At 39.4% G+C, this 16,467-nt stretch overlaps 2 protein-coding genes across 2 annotated transcripts; both read left to right on the forward strand.

The window, feature by feature from the left end:
* Positions 1–987: 987 nt before the first annotated feature.
* LOC108884390 (uncharacterized protein C20orf85) lies at positions 988–4,252 on the forward strand. The gene is made up of 4 exons (XM_018678246.2): positions 988–1,176; positions 2,209–2,290; positions 2,957–3,055; positions 3,149–4,252. The coding sequence occupies exons 1-4, from the start codon at positions 1,118–1,120 to the stop codon at positions 3,299–3,301; spliced, it is 393 nt and encodes a 130-aa protein (XP_018533762.1). The 5' UTR covers positions 988–1,117; the 3' UTR covers positions 3,302–4,252.
* Positions 4,253–4,414: 162 nt separating this feature from the next.
* chmp4ba (charged multivesicular body protein 4Ba) lies at positions 4,415–14,483 on the forward strand. The gene is made up of 5 exons (XM_018678245.2): positions 4,415–4,752; positions 11,244–11,421; positions 11,656–11,770; positions 12,012–12,138; positions 12,235–14,483. Exons 1-5 carry the CDS (start codon positions 4,569–4,571, stop codon positions 12,297–12,299), a joined length of 669 nt encoding a protein of 222 aa, XP_018533761.1. The 5' UTR covers positions 4,415–4,568; the 3' UTR covers positions 12,300–14,483.
* The last annotated feature ends 1,984 nt before the right edge of the window (positions 14,484–16,467 follow it).

Consider the following 16,467-nt stretch of genomic DNA (forward strand, 5'->3'; position numbering starts at 1 on the left):
CACTTTACATTATCTCTGCATTCCTGGTATAAAAAAAATCTATATATATGTTAAAATATGGGGTTAATTTCAACAATGTGCCGACTGACACTGATAAAGCTACATAAATTACAGAAGAACATATTAAAATACATAGAATATTACATAAAATACTACAATTTTAATGACTTTAAAGGAAGATGTTAACACTTCAGTTTAGTCTGTTGTGTCACCTTTTCCACAGTACAAACAGACAAGGATTTATTTTTCCTGCAATCTGCAATGAAGCCATGAAATTTATTCAGGAAGACATGGAAACAGGTTTAGGAGACAAATCAGAGCAGTCGTACAGACAGCTGGTGGAAATGAGCTTATTAACAAGGTGCCTTTGATTAGAGCACCACCTTGTGTCTCTGTAACATGATGCAATCCAGAGTTTGTGCTCTGGTATTCAGAGCAGTATTTCTGTCTTTAGGACTGATGCAGTACAGGAGGAAGACCAGTGACCCTCTTAAATCAGTGAATTATATTTTCAAACCAGACATCATTTAGGTAGCGCATTTCACACAAAAATGAAACTCAAAGTCTACAGTCATGTTAGCAACTGTGAGACTGTTCTGAGCTACAGCAGTGCTTGAGCTAAGTGAGCTAATTAAGATGTAATTTTTTCAGCTTTTTAGCTGTAATCTCTGCTGGCTAGGAAGAGTAGTTGCTACTTTGGTCGTAGCTCGTGTACATGAGGTTTTCCAGAGACATTATAACGGCTTTGGGTTTTCTGGTGTCAGTTGACCTCTTTATAATGTGTACCATGGTCATCACCTTATATTAGCATGTAAGCATGCTAACATTTGTTAATTAGCACTGCCACTAGCATGACTGAAAAAAACACAAAGTTTGTCTGAGCTCCCAGTGACCCTCCAGTGGTTCCATCTCCCTGTCACCATGGTTACACTTGGGACAGACAGAGAAGACATATGCGTGTGTCAGGGAACCCCGTCCCCATGACGACAGTAAACAGGTCTGTCAGTGTGACTTACACACAGGTGAAACATTAGCCGGGCAGGGAGAGAGGAGCCACACACACTGACACACACACACACACACACACACACACACACACACACAGCGGTCAGGACAGATGGCGGATTCAAAGCGAACATCTGAACCCATCAACTTTGTGCATCAGGATGAAATCTGGTAAACTTTCTAACTTTCTTTTTAGAGTGATGTGTTTGAGTTTATTTCAGTCAGTCTGTATGAACAGTGCTGAACATTAAGATGTCTTTACACCTTAATTACTTGACAATAATGAAGTATTGATTATTATCACGTCAACTAAATGTTAAAATTACTTGACAAAATTCAGAATAAGTTCAGATCTTTTTTGTTTTAAAACATAAGATGAACAGTACATCCTTTGTGACTGAATAATACACGAGTTTTTCTGTGTGCTTGTTGTGGATGACTGTTAATGTTGTTAATGTTGGTAATGTTATCACCATTGCCATTATTATTTTTTTTCTTCCTCCTCTCTTGTTCCTTATCTTTTCTTTTTAATCTTCTTGTAAAACACATTGTATTTTCCCTTAGGTATGCAATGTGTTATATAATAAATAAAATGTTGCATCCTAACATATCATGTTATAACAAGAAAAGTTTTTTATGTTTTAATGTGATTTGTTATGTCCATTGTTTTAATGAGATACATTCACTTTAATGAGATTAAAATTCTACAACAAGAAAAGTACTTCTAAAAACAGAATAATGTCTTTACAAGACAAAAAATGCTGTGTTATAATATGAAAATGATCTGAAATGCTCTCACTCTAATGACAAACTACAAATGTTTGTTGTCATGGTTACAGCACTGTGCAGCCACAGGTGTAGCAGCCTGGTTCATACATGTTTTTCAGCTCTTGTTGATACTGTGGTTTTTCTGTCCTTATCCTCCAGAAATTTGAAGACTGCTATGTTTTAGCAAAGATAAACCATTTATTATTCTGTTAGCATCCAGCAAGTATAGCTCCCCTGAGTCCCGCTGAACCCGGACCCTCAGCAGTCTGTGGCTTTAAATGAGGTTTAGAGTCTGTGTGGAATCAGTCTAGAAAAACAAACAGTGCTGCAAGTAATAGCAACACCTGCTTCATTTCTCTTTCAGTGCTCTATGAAGCCGAGACCTATGATAAAACACTGAAACGTGTGTGTGTGTGTGTGTGTGTGTGTGTGTAGGAAAGCACATGTAAAAGTTGAGAAGGATTCGGCTGAAGTCTGGCCCAACAAGTGGGGCTTCCTCACTGAGGTCTACAAGGAGGTATACGCACATACACACAACTGTAAAATACTTTAAAAGTTATGCATTCAAAAGAAAAAGTACATAAATATTATCGGAAAAATGTTCTGAAAGTATAAAAAAACTCACTCTGTAGCTCGAATGGGCTCTGTCTGTGTTACAGTATTATACTACAGGATTATTATTATTATTATTGATGCCATAATATGTGAGCTACACTTTAATGTTGTAATCTAATTAATCTAATTCTACTCATTTGGTAACAGTTGAGTGATTTAATTTACTGTGTAACAATGCATCATACTCATAAACGTCTTCATACACAAAGTAACTTTAGCTGACAAATCAATGTAGTTGAATAAAAAGTAAAATATTTCCATCTGATTTGTAGTGGAATAGAAGCATAAAGTGAAAACATTCAAGTAAAGTACAAATTAGGCCAGAATTGTATTTAAGTATAGTACTTAGTTACTCTCTACCACGTTACCCATGATTAAGAGAAAAACTGTTAAATCACAGTCACACACTGACCTCTGCTGTTGAAAAAGTACCACAGCAAGTGCATGACAGAAAGGCATGATGGGAAAGACACCAGATTATTATAAACAACAGAGAAGTTGTTATCTTATAAGATTACCGCACATCTGTAGGCATCACACAAGCAAACCTCTGTTGTTTGTATTTCAGTTCAGGAGGGAGAGTGTGAAGCTGAATGGAGCGGTCAGTGTGGAGCCTCCCCATCACCTGGACCCACAACCTGCAACCCCTACAGAAAAATACATCCATGTATGATATCTATCTATCCATCGTTCGATCGATCTATTTATCTGTCTATCCTATCTCGTAAACTTTCACAAAGGCCTTGTTGCATCCCTCCAGGTTGGCCCCTCTCCTCCTCTTCCTCAGACAACCCAGGGCCTGATTGGTTGGCGTTCAGGTCACTCACATCTTCAACTGGAAAAGTACGGCATGGTTCGTCATGGGAGGCGTAGTTTCCTGAAGGAGCTGGGCTGGCCTCTTGAGGGCTTGTAGCTGAGTAGCAGCCGCCATCCCCTGTCGTCTTGACTGATCACTGACTGAGTATTGAATATGGATTAAAATACGCTGCTGGAACAAACACCTTAAGATCTCTCCCATGCTCGTACACCTAATCAACAAAGTAACACAAAGAAAAACAAAAACTCATTGTCGGCTTGTTTAGATGTGGGATCGACAACCTTTTTTATTATAAGTGTCAGTTTACAATCATGAAGACGACTTGTGTGCCAGCATTTGTTAACAGACATAAATTATGCACTGGTAGTTTTACTGGAGGTTTGACCTTGTGCATTATATTAATAATAGACTTGTAGGCCTGGTATTTGGACATGATCCCCTCTTGTTTATGCATACAAAACCATGTTGTGATGTAGGTTACTGAAAAGTAAGATGTGCCGGTTAGTGGAATTCGTGCCCCTAGCTTTCATTGCTCAGCTTCACATTGAATAATTGTTATAGTCGTTTTTAAAGAGGCTATTTGTAAGTTTTCTCTGCCAAGAAACCAAATTCCTTGGCAGAGCCCACTGAGCAGTGCTACATCTCCAGGGCAGTCTGGATGCTACTGTGAGTCCCTAACGGAAAGTGATGAGGCGGGCTAGGGCTAGCTGGTTAGCATGCTGACTTCAGTAGTGGAAAAGAAATGTTTGATATTGAACTTGAAACATTTCTTTTAGACTGTAGTCACTGTTAACGGCTGTTAGTGCTAACATTGGATAGGTAGCAATAGCTAAAACTTACATATAGCTCCTTTATATATAATATATATATATATTTCTGGTTTAAAAATATTAAGGATTTAGCTTTTCTCTTTCATATCTGTTAGGAGACCGAATACCTTTGGGTTTTGGACTGTTTGTTTGGGTGATGGGAAATTTAAACACAAATTTTACAGACAAGAAGACTAATAATCATTGGTTGCAGTATAATGTTTTTAAAGAATATATTTCAGTAATGTACGTAGACGATTGCTAATAATAACCATAATTTAATAAGATAAAAACCGTTTGGTAATTTGTGAAATCCCCTTGAAGACTCACACATGACTCACGTTACTGGCGCTGACGTAATGACATCACGAGGCCTGTCTGGAAAAGCGGAAGAAGAGAGAAAAACAACAACAGCAGCAGTAGCAGCGGAGGATCTTCGGCTCGGCGACGATAGTTGAGCAAAAGGACAACAGAGCAATTTAGCGATTACCTGTTCGGTGTCGACGGTTACTGTACGGTTAATACGACCGCTATTGTTTACATTTAATACCAAAATGTCGCTATTTGGTAAGTTATTCGGCAGCGGTGGTAAGGGTGGGAAAGCGCCGACACCCCAGGAGGCTATCCAGCGACTCAGAGAGACCGAGGAAATGTTGGCCAAAAAACAGGAATTTCTAGAGAAGAAAATCGACCAGGAGCTCATAACGGCGAAGAAGAACGGCACGAAAAACAAACGAGGTGAGGAAACGCTCCCAAACCGAGCAGTTCAACGAAACCGTCAAAGTGAAGTTAGTTTGTGGGTTAGCCCGTAGGCTATCCGCACAGACGGAACAGGGAAGTTGGCAGTTGCCAGGCTGCTTACCTGAACTCAAGTCTGACTCCATTTTTAAATGTATTTCCCAGGGGTAGCAGTATTAGTACTTTAACTATATTCACCAACGAAGAAGCCAAAAACAAGAGTAATTACACATGTCCGCGGATCTTGAAAAGTAGCATTGAATTCATTTTTCTCCAAAAAATGCCTTAGAAGTAATTAAAAAGTCTTAAATTCCATCCACAGCCGTTGTAAATGTTGTTTCTTGCCAGCTATAGGCAGTTTATATTCGCTATAAATGGTTTCTGTGACTGATTTTAGTAAGAGCTGTTTGGAAAATCTCTAGTGGTATTGTTCTAGATACCTGACGTTATTTAAAAATCATATTTGGACCAGAAGTTAATTAGTTACTTTTGAATGGTGTCACCCTTCCATTCACTCATCTATTCATCCATTTTGTATTGCTTAACAAGGTAGTGATCAGTGAGTTATTATCATTATTATTATTAGGGCTGCTACTATCAAATATTTGCATGGTTTGGTGTGTACAACATTTGAAAACAGTGAAAGATACCCATCACATTTTCCAAAACCCAAAGAGAACATTGCAGAAACACAGGTTATAAATCAGATGATGATAAGTTTCCTAAAATGAAGAACAGTCTTTCTGTAATAAAGTGATGTTCAAAATAGAGTGAAACTAATGGCACAGTCCAAATATCCAAATATGGTTGCTGACGAGTGTCCAGCAATGTGGCTGAGTGCCCCTGTGACTTATATGGATATGAATGATTATTTTCATTTTCAGTTAATATGACCGATTAATCAAGTGTCAGTTTTGATGCTAAAATAAATGACTAAAAAAATACCTATTTTAATTTCCCACAGATTAAAGTGATATCTTCAAATGTTTTGTTGGGCCTGTAGTCCAAAACCCAAAGACATTCATTTTACTCTTGTATGTGACAAAGAAAATTACATTATATGTTAGAATGTATTATACAGTATATTTAGGGCTGCAACCAATGACAGTGAGTTTGGATTACAGTGAAAAGACAGCACTTAATTTGAGACGCTGGAACCAGTAAATGTGGGATATTTTTGCTTGTCAAATAACTTAAATGATTGATCAGAATAGTTGCTAATTCATTTTCTATTGATCAGCTAAGCAGTTAATCAGCTAATCATTACTGCAGCTCTAATAGTGATAGACAGCACACATAATATTGCCCCAAGCCCCAGGGTAAGTTTGCTCCAACATACTGTATTAAATTGAACAATGAATGTAAGGAATTCACTTCCTTGATACATCATTCTGTTTCTGCATATTATATTTATACTACTGCTACTTCTGTCTACTCTGTATGTACAACACTAACCCTAGGTTGTGCCTCGCATGTATTTATATTCAAGTAACAGAGTTAAGAATCAGGTTTTCTGACAGATAAACCCCTGTTGACCTTTGAAACCCAGAAGCTTGTTAAACAACAGCTGCAGATGTGTTGGAGGTATTTGCAAAAACGCTCCCAAACATCTGGATAAAACATATTGTGTCCTCCACCCAACAACAACAACAAAAACTTTCCCAAGCTGTCACTCTGTTTCAAGCAAAGATGGTTGCAGGAAATTGCATATCTCCTTGCTGTTTCCTTCCCTGATGTTATGATGAGAACTAGTTATATTTTTTTATTTTAATGTTGCTTTAAGACATGCATTTGTTTTTCTTGTACAAAAAGAGCGAGGTGATATGTCATTTCTGACTGCTGTCATATGAAAGTCACAGCTTGATGGAAACTGAACTTTTTCATGCAGCAGATGGAAACTTTTTTGATTCAGAGTTTTGAGTCTTTCCGAGGACCTGCAAATGACTTTTAAAATAGGGTTTTTGTGGGTTTTAGATCTAAGGTTTGTCCCCCTAGATCTCACATTTAATATTTGTAGCTCTTGGACTCCTGTGCATGTCATACTTCATATGAAGCACGTTGTCAACTCTAGATACACTGACAGACAGAAGTATGGACTGGGCCTACAATTGATTACATTGTTAAAAATGAATCAATTACTTTTGAGAAATGTCAAAGTAGCGTCAGGTCAACTTATCTTCTATCTAGCAAATACCTGATACAGGGAGAGGCCAGGACCAGCTACAAGTTTGATCATAATCAGCAGATTATCATCAGGTTCATGCCTAATCATTTTGCTGTTTTCTTTGAGAACTGTGACACTGTCATGATACTTTTTTAGCATGCAGCTGATGTCCTCATTCACAGCACCATTAGATGATTTGATATGAAGCAGCAAGTCTCTCAGGCATCCGACACCACACAACAATTTAAACACCTCTGAGACAGAATTTAAAACTCAGGAAAGTGACCATGGCAGCAGTAACTTGCTCCTCTCTCTGTGCTTGAGAGAAAAACAATAGATTTATCACGGTACATGTCATTAGGTATTCTACCTGGAATGTGTGTGTGAATTAGATTGAGCAACGCTGTGGCCAAGTCTTGCTAATAAAGAAACTGAGACATATTGAAAGCAAAAACCACCTTGATTTTTAGCAGACACCCATAAACACCCACCTAGTGCGTGACTCAATTTGGGTTTAAAAAAAATAGTAGAATTGTCTCTATCCTGTACATGCACATGGTGCTAGTGCATGGTTTGCACAGTTATCTCCTGCAAAACTTTTCCTAACTATAGCTGATTTTCTGGCATCATGATCCCATATACAGTTGTTAATAACCTGCAATGGAATAACTGATTGTTAATGCAGTTGCAAGCTGGAAGCATTGCAGTCTTTGCTGTGCTGTTGGACTAGCCAGATACATCTGGAGCCAATTCAGCAGCATTTTTCCCCTTGAACTGTGATGTGCCATGTTGGTCCTGCCCACTAAATTTGCATATTAAGATCAGATGCCAGTGCCAGCAGGATTGTGATGATGAGAAAGATTTTCTAACGCCAGGTATGAATGCAAAAACCTGTGATCTGATGTCATCCAGTGAACGTATCCAGTTGTATGGGACTGTGTTGAGAGACATTTAAATACTGCAGGAAATGCTTTGTCCTTTCAGGCTTTCTATATTTCCATTTCCCTGTGTCACTACTACTGTTTGTTACACATAGCTCCAGTCAACCATATTGGAAACCCTTTACTTTAGGGTTAAGCATGTATAACCAACAATGCAGACAGAGGTGCAGTAGCTCCAAACTTTACTGTCAGGAATTTATCAGCCCATTCAAAATACATTTTATCAACAAATCCAGTTCTTGTTGGTTTAGAACTGGTTCTAATGCAGAACTGAACCCTGTGATGGTCCAGGGAGCCTCTCATGCCGGGGATTTGCTATGCTAACATAGCTAGTCAACTCTCTGACAACCAGCAGGTATTTTTCATGACTGACAAAGGGGAAATAGGATGGCTTAACATCATGAACATGATGTTCTTTCAGCTTCAGCTCTAACTGTGGTGAAGCTTTTATATCAGCTTTTCTGGGTCACACTGCTCACATCACCCAGCCCGCAGAGAAGAGTGAGACCAATAGCTCTTTTAGTGTATTTGCCTTGTGCAGAGGGATGGGAGATATTAGTGATTTGTAATGGTCCAGTATGACTGTACTATCTCTGTTATGTTCTGTGTGCATTTAAGTACGTGAAAAATAATTTTAACCATTAACTGCCAGAATACAACAGAAAATATGTGAAAACACACAGACAGATATCAAACTTTTAACAACCAACCAGCTCAACCAGTTAATGCAGTTCATACAGTTCAGTATTTGCTGTGTTGGATAAAATCCAAGGCAAACAAGGTCTGAAGTAATTTAACTATTATTCAGCTCTAATGGTTGTAGTTCAGGAAGAGTTTGAAAAATATTGTGATGTTACCATTAACCGTGATGTTGTGGCCACAATAATTGTAGCACAGAAATATTATACTGTCCCTCATTATCACACAGCCAGTTTTCCAGCTGTGGTTGCTAAGTGATCTGCGATGCAACCACAAATCCTCTCGAGGAAAAAACAGCACAGCACTAACACTCATTTAGATTACATGGTTAACTAGTTTGCAAAGCCTCAAACCTGATTTTCAACATAGTTCATCCTGTCACTTAGCCTCCCTCTAGCCAGGGGATGGATGATAACACAATCCATAAATACCTTGTAGCAAACATAGCAAACCTACCATGAACAGCGTCGACTCTCTGCTGTACTTCACTTCCTTTGCGCTGTTTTACGTCAGGCCCTCTGGCTTTGTCTAGCATTTTCCACTCCTCCAAACTATAGGGAGCTGAAGCAATGGGTACAGAACAGTGGAATGACATAATGGTGAAGACATAGAAATGTGACAGCAGCTCATATTGTTTGACAGAAGCATATTTCTACACCAACACATCAAGTTTCTCATGTTAAAATTACAATGAAATGAATGCCTCCAGCTCTGACGCCCGACTTGTGCATCTTACTTTTTGTGGAAGCGGCAACAAACAAAACATATTGTACATACAAATTTTCTGCTCTAAACATAGAGACAGTAACTTGTGTAATGCCTCTGATGTTGTCAAGAAAAGAGCAGGATAACAGGAAAAACAAAGGGGTCACAGAGTCAAATTGATCTTGTGAAAAGGGGAGGGGTGGGGTGGTCTTAATGCAGCTCTGCAATCCAAATAACCTGATAATCATATTCTGTGATGTTGGGTAACGATGTTATCAGTGCAGGAATAGAGCCAGGCGATGATATAATCTGATGAAACTGGAACTCTCAGCAGCTGTCTGGCTCCTGGTGGACCAGACCAACCACATACAGCAGATTGATAAAGGTGTGTGTGCGTGTCTGTGTTTGTTTGTACTTCTATCTTTGGGACATTTTGGCCAGTTCTCACAACTTTAAGTGGCTGATTGAGAGTTCATGTTGCAGTTAGGGTTAGGTTAGGGGCTAGGGAATGCATTATGTCAATGAGTTAGCATCAGTGAGTTAGCATGCTGATATTTGCTAATCAGCCCTAAACCAAAGTACAGCTGAAGCTGGTGCAAATGTCACTACCTCTGCAGGTATTCAACCATTAATCAAAGTATTGAATGAAATTAAATTTTGACCTGATGATGGCACTAGACAAAATGATAAGGGATTGTCAAAGAGGTTACAGTTCATCATGCATATTTGTGCATTTTATGGCAATCCATCTGTTTTCTTGTTGACTGGCCAACACTGCCATCCCCAGAGCCACACAGCTGGCATGACTAAAAAAGTTATCATAAAATGATCTTTTACTTTTTCACTGCAGGGATTAACAATAAGCAGGTTAATACAAGAAGACTTTTGTGAAAAACGTACTTGAAATGAATCTGTATACTCGAAGCTGTCTCATAATTGTGTACATTTATGTGACACAGACTTGGTAACTGCAAATCATAGCAGTTACCTGTTGCTGCTTGAGGGGGCGACAGCAAGTAGAAAATATCTTAATGCTAAAACCAAATCCTAATTTTGGCTTCGCTTAATGTTGATTTTAAAAGGCTAAACCCCATCTTCTAACCATGCTTTTAAATGACACTGTAATCCACATGTACTGTACACACTTATTACCTCATTACCCACCCCCCGGGAGGTTTGGCTCCCTTGAAGAGGTGATTCCCCTTGTCTCAGCACTAAAGGGGAATTCCCCGTGTCCTGGTTTAGTAACTAGTGTTTCTGTGTATTTAAACCCACATGGTGGAAGGCAAGTGCCAAAACACACCGTGGCACAGAGCACAGGGACACAAACCAACCTTGTGGTGAACAGCAACATTCATCCTCCCAGCCAATCTTAACAGCTACCTCCGGATTTCCAAATATCTCATTATCCCAGTTAGTTTGGATAAGGCTCGATACATGTGTGAGCTTCTCAAGAGAAAAATAAAGGACTAAGTCTAAAACTGCCTGACTGAAGCATATTGCTTATACGGGCAGAGATTCAGCTCAGACAGGGTCTTATCAGATTAAGGGAGTCCTGCTTCATTAGGACAGACACTGTAATTCAGTGTTCATACAGTTCACTGCAGCTTATCATAAAGCAAGTTGCTGCTGCATTGTCAGATAATGCCAAAGACTGCTAGAGATGGCTTCATTTTCTGGGTTTAGAGGTTCATTATCTATTCAGTATCTGTCTTAGTATCTGTTCAGTGTCCACTGGTAATGTCTCTGCATCAGTTATGCATAATTTGTCTCTGTCTTATGCTTTAATTGAAGACATTTAAGCACTAATTTCCCCTTACACAATATAAACATCTACCTTTATATATGTCGATGGTTGAGGATGAACCAGCTCGGAGTCTCAGTTCTACACCTGCACATACCTCTAACTTCCCTATCTATTGATTAGAGGCAGTAGCTGTCTCCTTAACTAACTTTGTCTCACCCTTCCTCTTTCTGTCCAGCGGCTCTACAAGCCTTGAAGAGAAAAAAGCGTTATGAGAAGCAGCTGGCCCAGATTGACGGAACGTTGTCTACCATTGAATTCCAGAGAGAGGCGCTAGAGAACGCTAACACCAACACAGAAGTGCTCAAGAACATGGGTTATGCCGCCAAGGCAATGAAGGCTGCACACGAAAACATGTAAGAGAGACATTTAGAAACAAGTTGTTGATTAGATTTCTCTTTTTGTCTGTGCTGAGGTTATTGTCGGTATTTATTATAAGTATTATGAGTTGATGTGTGCCTTTTCCTTCGGCAGGAAGCTAAAGAATCTAAATGGTGTGTTGTGCATCTCTGATTTACATTGAGACATGTTTGTCTTTATCCCTACATTCACATGTTGCCTCTCATTCTCTGCGCCCCCCCGTTTCACAGGGACATTGACAAAGTGGACGATTTGATGGCCGAAATCACAGAACAGCAGGAAGTGGCTCAGGAAATCTCAGATGTCATTTCCAGACCAGTTGGCTTTGGAGAAGATTATGACGAGGTGAGAATAGAACAAAATGTTGAAAAAATTAACTCACAAAGCCTGGATCTGGGGTTTTGTCACTCTAAGGCATCTTGTCTGTTTTTCTGTGCCAGAAAATGCAGTGGGGTGGAGCCACAGCCACAGCATATGATGGCTAAATAACCTGTCATTCAAGCTATTTTTAACAGTTAGTAGTTTGTGATGTGTCTATGCAGACCAGATCTCTTGATTGTTTACTGGTGCCTCTGTGTGTGTTCAGGATGAGCTTATGGCTGAACTTGAGGAGCTGGAACAGGAAGAGCTGGACAAAAACCTTCTGGAAATCGAAGGAACAGAAGACGTCCCTCTACCCAGCGTACCATCTACATCACTACCATCTAGACCAGGTATTACATGACCATGACATTATCATCATTCCATCCACATCACGAAAACCTGCATAGAAATTTTACGATTTGTCTCCATTTGTTTGTTTCTTTTAGCCAAGAAGAAGGAGGAAGAGGACGAAGACGACATGGCGGACCTTGAGGCCTGGGCAGCTAACTAAGATAGCTCGCCCTGTTAGCTCGCTAGCGCCCCTCTCCTGTCTGTCTCTCTGCTACCAGACTGGTCCCAGGCATCTGGAGGAGAGACAGAGACTCTGGGCTGCTGAGCTGGCTGCTGGCATGCTGCTCTGTCTTAAAGTCGACATCCCAATATCTAACCATACCCCAACCCTAAAGTATGCACTTGTACACATATTTGCTGATTCAAAATGAAGTGAACCCAGGCTTTTCTCTTCTGATTAATGTTACAGTAAGAACCTCTTTGCTCCGGCTGCACACTCCTCTGTTTCTAAAGGGCATGGAGTATGGAAAGCAAATGTCATGCCCTAACAGCCTGTGGTTATGTATATCGAAGAGCTCTTTTTAAGAAAAAGAGTGCATCAATGAGCACTTAGGGCAGGAGCATGCAAGTGCATACTTCTGGGGAAGGGTGTGTGGAAGAACAGGACGAGGCTTGTTTCTGGGAGGAATGTGAAGAATCAACAGATGTGTGGGAAAGAAAAGCAAAAACAGAAACACAACATGACTCAGCCATTTTCTTCCTCCTGCATTGTCATATCTCTGCTCTTCTAAGATGGTGAAGACAACTCTTCGTCCATACCATCTCTGTTAAATCTCCACTGCAGCAACAGAAAAGATTAGTTATAAAAGTGTAGGACTTTCTCATTAAAATGTCACTGTCAAATTACAAAACAAGGAATGTTACAGCAGTGGGAGTTTGCCATTAAGACAAGATATCTTGTAATGGAAGGACCCCAAGTTCAATCTTTCTGTCAGCCACATCTCCTGCTGAAGAGTCTGTGGGAAACTTCTTATTACTCATCAGGAAGCCCTCTGGGTCTAATAAGTGTCGGTTAAAAAGCCAACAGCCTCAGCTGGATCTCTTACTTCAGTGGTTCCCAACTCTACTCACTACTTGTGACCACTCATGAGAGATATGAGTGGGAAAAGTAAATACTAAATCACTGAAAAACAGAGTCCAGATATTGGTTGAATGGTGTTGATTCACTCAAATCAGTAAGAAAATCTCAATTACCTATAGTGGTATCTAGCCACACAATTTGTTCAGGTTTTAGAGATGTCTCTTGCTCTCACTCTCACTGAGCGAGTTTTCATCTTGCTGATGAAAACTGAAACCTCATAGACAAATAAAAGCAAACCTGTCTGCATGGCTATATATCACCAGATGTAAGTGAGAGAACTGGGTTGCGATTTGGGTGAAACAATCTTTAACAAAACTGGTTGTTAGTTAGCCGACATTGTGTAAACATAAAATAATTCCCCTGCCAAAAACTGCCCAGATGTCAACCAAAGCTGCTCTGTAATATTATGACAGTTCATATATTGTTGTCAGGAGTGGTGGACCTCCAATATGGCTGCCAGAGGGCACATTGCCAGGCTTCAGTTACTGAATTTGAAATTGGAACGTGCCTGACACCTCCAGCGCCTCGTCTGTCTGTGGTTTAACAGTGACGTACTCTGAGAAAATCCTGTATCAGTTGGATTTAAAGATAATGTGTGTGAGTGTGTGTGATGTTTTTTTTCAGCCTTTTGACACAGTGACCTCTTGGGGATATTTAGTCAAATTGAGACGGTGAGCTGGATTTTTCTTTTTCTTTTGCTCTTGACTCACCTGTAATGCAAAACTTGATTTAAACAACAACATGAGACGTGTTGGTCGTCATGATAAAACGATGACGTGAATAAGTCCGACCTCTGCTCACTGCCCTGCTACTTATGCTGTAGCTACACTTTCCCTCCTCCTGTCAGCAGACATGTTTATGCATGAATGGATTGGGGTCGACCCAGAATAAAACGATGGGGTGAGACTGTATGTAAACATGACATATATCTTGAAATAAGTAGCAATTTACAACGTTTGCTCATATTTGTAATTCAAATATATGAGAGTGGGTCGACCCCGATCCTTATATTTAAAGAGAAGCTATTGAAAAGAAGCGTAGATATATCAATGAAGTTAGTTTTTCTTCTTTCTGTTTACCTCAGATATCACTCATGTTCTCTCCGGCTGTACAGAAACAGCGTGACCAGTAGCCTCTTCTGCTCAGAGCTGTACAAAGGGTTGGACACTGGAGGTTTTCCATGTGGCAGCCATGTTGCTCTGTGACTGTTGTTAATGTGGGGTTGTATACAGTTTATCTTAATAAAGTTGGGATTCAATGCAAGTTTGGGCACTGTTGCATCTTTAAATACAAGATGAATTTTCCTTCCGTGCCTCTCTCAGTCAGCTAACATCTGGAGCTTGGTTCTGCACAGCTGGCAGCTGTATTCTGGTGTTCAAGCTTCTTCTCTCTTTCATAAGCATCTGCAACCTGAACTTTCTTTGCAGTTTTCTGATGCCCAACCTATGGCTCACCTCATCTGATCAAAAGTGGAGGAGTATAGTATCTAACTTATTTTACTTATGCACTTTACTCAAGTAAGACTTTAAGGTACCTGCATTTTACTTGAGTAATTAAAAAAACTTTAATAGTAATTGTGGTGTGCAAAAGATTGGGCTCCCTACTACAGTAAAGCCTCAAAGCCTCATTAGGCCTTAATTGACTTGTTAGGACTTGTGAGATTATATTATAATTAAAGCAGGGACACAGGATAAGAACTTTGAACATGGTACATAGTCAGCTTTCTAACATGCTAATGACACATTGTCAACATTTGTACAAACCTAATTGTCAGTTTTCTTATTTAAATTTTTAATTTTACCTAAGTTATCCACAATATTAGTATGGACAGCACAAACAATAACAAATGAATCATTAGAACAGTTCATAATCTGATTGATTTAAAATGTTTCAAATTCCTCCCCAGCAGAACTTCAGTGAGAAGTAGGGTTAAGAAGTTGAATAGTCGTGACCTTTTACACAAAAATCCCTTTAATGAGAATCTGTAGGTTTACACAAAGTTAACTGAGAAATCTTGTTCTTGTTCTTTGTACTGCCGAGGTGACAGCCTGCTGTGGTCCTGACCAAGACCACTTCAAACATGCTCTTAAATTAGCTGGAGTATAGTATTTCTACCAGTGTGCTGAGTTTAGCCTTGTCAACATGCGGCTGTCTTTCACTCTAATGTATTTCTAGGCTTATGTTATTTCCCAGCTATACAGAGTCATTTCCAGCACAATATAAGCTACTCAGAAATGACTTAATTTAGCATATGAATAGAACTGTGTATAATCTCTGATAGCTGAGTCCTGCAGCTCTCTCAGCACTTGTCATGCCAGCTTAGCAGCTAGACTTACTGCTTTGTAATCAAATAATCACAAGTTTGGGTTGCATCAGGCCATTTGAATCAGGTCTATACTATAATATCCCTAACCACTGCTACAACGTCTTTTCAGTTAATATCCATTTTTAGATACATTACAATCTTTAAACTCTTTACTGAGGCTGTAGTGTATCTCTGATTCCTCTCGTACTGTCACACAGGTGTGTGTTTGTGAATGTCTGCATGTAGGTGTGTGTATGAGTTCATGTATCTGAGGTAGATAAAGTACTAAGGTCCCTTACTCTCAGTAAGTAGTAAACAATAGACAATAGCCAAATAATTCAAAGTACAAGTCCTACACTCATATACTTGAGTAAAAGTAAACAGTGTGAGCAGTAACTTGAACACAGTACTTTAGCATGGTCTACACATAATACGTTGCTGATTCTCATATAAGTCATCATATATCATGTGCATTTTGCAGATGTCTGCTAATTAGAGAGCAATTACAGTATACTGGGTTACAATAAATATACTGTAGTAGATTAAACACACTGACTGCATTACTTTGACTTACAGTGAAGGGGTTTAGTGTCCCATGACAGGCTTTTATTTGCATTCAAATGTTCAAATACTGAATATTCTGGTTAGTCAGCTTCCAGAATCCCACATCATTTGATTTCATTTGATGTCATTATAGGACATTGTCCATTCCTCCTGCCACTGATACACTGTATTTATGAATCAAAATGTCATTAGTAGTGAAAGAATGAGCGTGAGGACCTTTACCCTCAGCGAGTCTGAGACAAGGTCCAGTGTGAGGGAAATTCTGGAGCAAAGGCCAAAGCCAGGGTTAGAGTAAACAGAAATTAAAAATGAGCCTTTCTTCAAATGTCAATACATTGCAACTGTTTATTCAATTAACTTTAAAAAACTGTATTAAAT

The sequence above is a fragment of the Lates calcarifer genome, linkage group LG12 (genome assembly GCF_001640805.2).
Source record: "Lates calcarifer isolate ASB-BC8 linkage group LG12, TLL_Latcal_v3, whole genome shotgun sequence".
NCBI lineage: Eukaryota > Metazoa > Chordata > Actinopteri > Centropomidae > Lates > Lates calcarifer.

Excerpts from the sequence above, each read along its gene's own strand:
- LOC108884390 (XM_018678246.2), top strand. The coding sequence starts at position 1,118 with ATGGCGGATTCAAAGCGAACATCTGAACCCATCAACTTTGTGCATCAG. Across the intron at positions 1,177-2,208 it reads GTGCATCAGGATGAAATCTG|GAAAGCACATGTAAAAGTTG; the intron begins GTAAACTTTCTA and ends GTGTGTGTGTAG. Across the intron at positions 3,056-3,148 it reads CTACAGAAAAATACATCCAT|GTTGGCCCCTCTCCTCCTCT; the intron begins GTATGATATCTA and ends GCATCCCTCCAG.
- chmp4ba (XM_018678245.2), top strand. The coding sequence starts at position 4,569 with ATGTCGCTATTTGGTAAGTTATTCGGCAGCGGTGGTAAGGGTGGGAAA. Across the intron at positions 11,422-11,655 it reads AAGGCTGCACACGAAAACAT|GGACATTGACAAAGTGGACG; the intron begins GTAAGAGAGACA and ends CCCGTTTCACAG. Across the intron at positions 12,139-12,234 it reads ATCACTACCATCTAGACCAG|CCAAGAAGAAGGAGGAAGAG; the intron begins GTATTACATGAC and ends TGTTTCTTTTAG.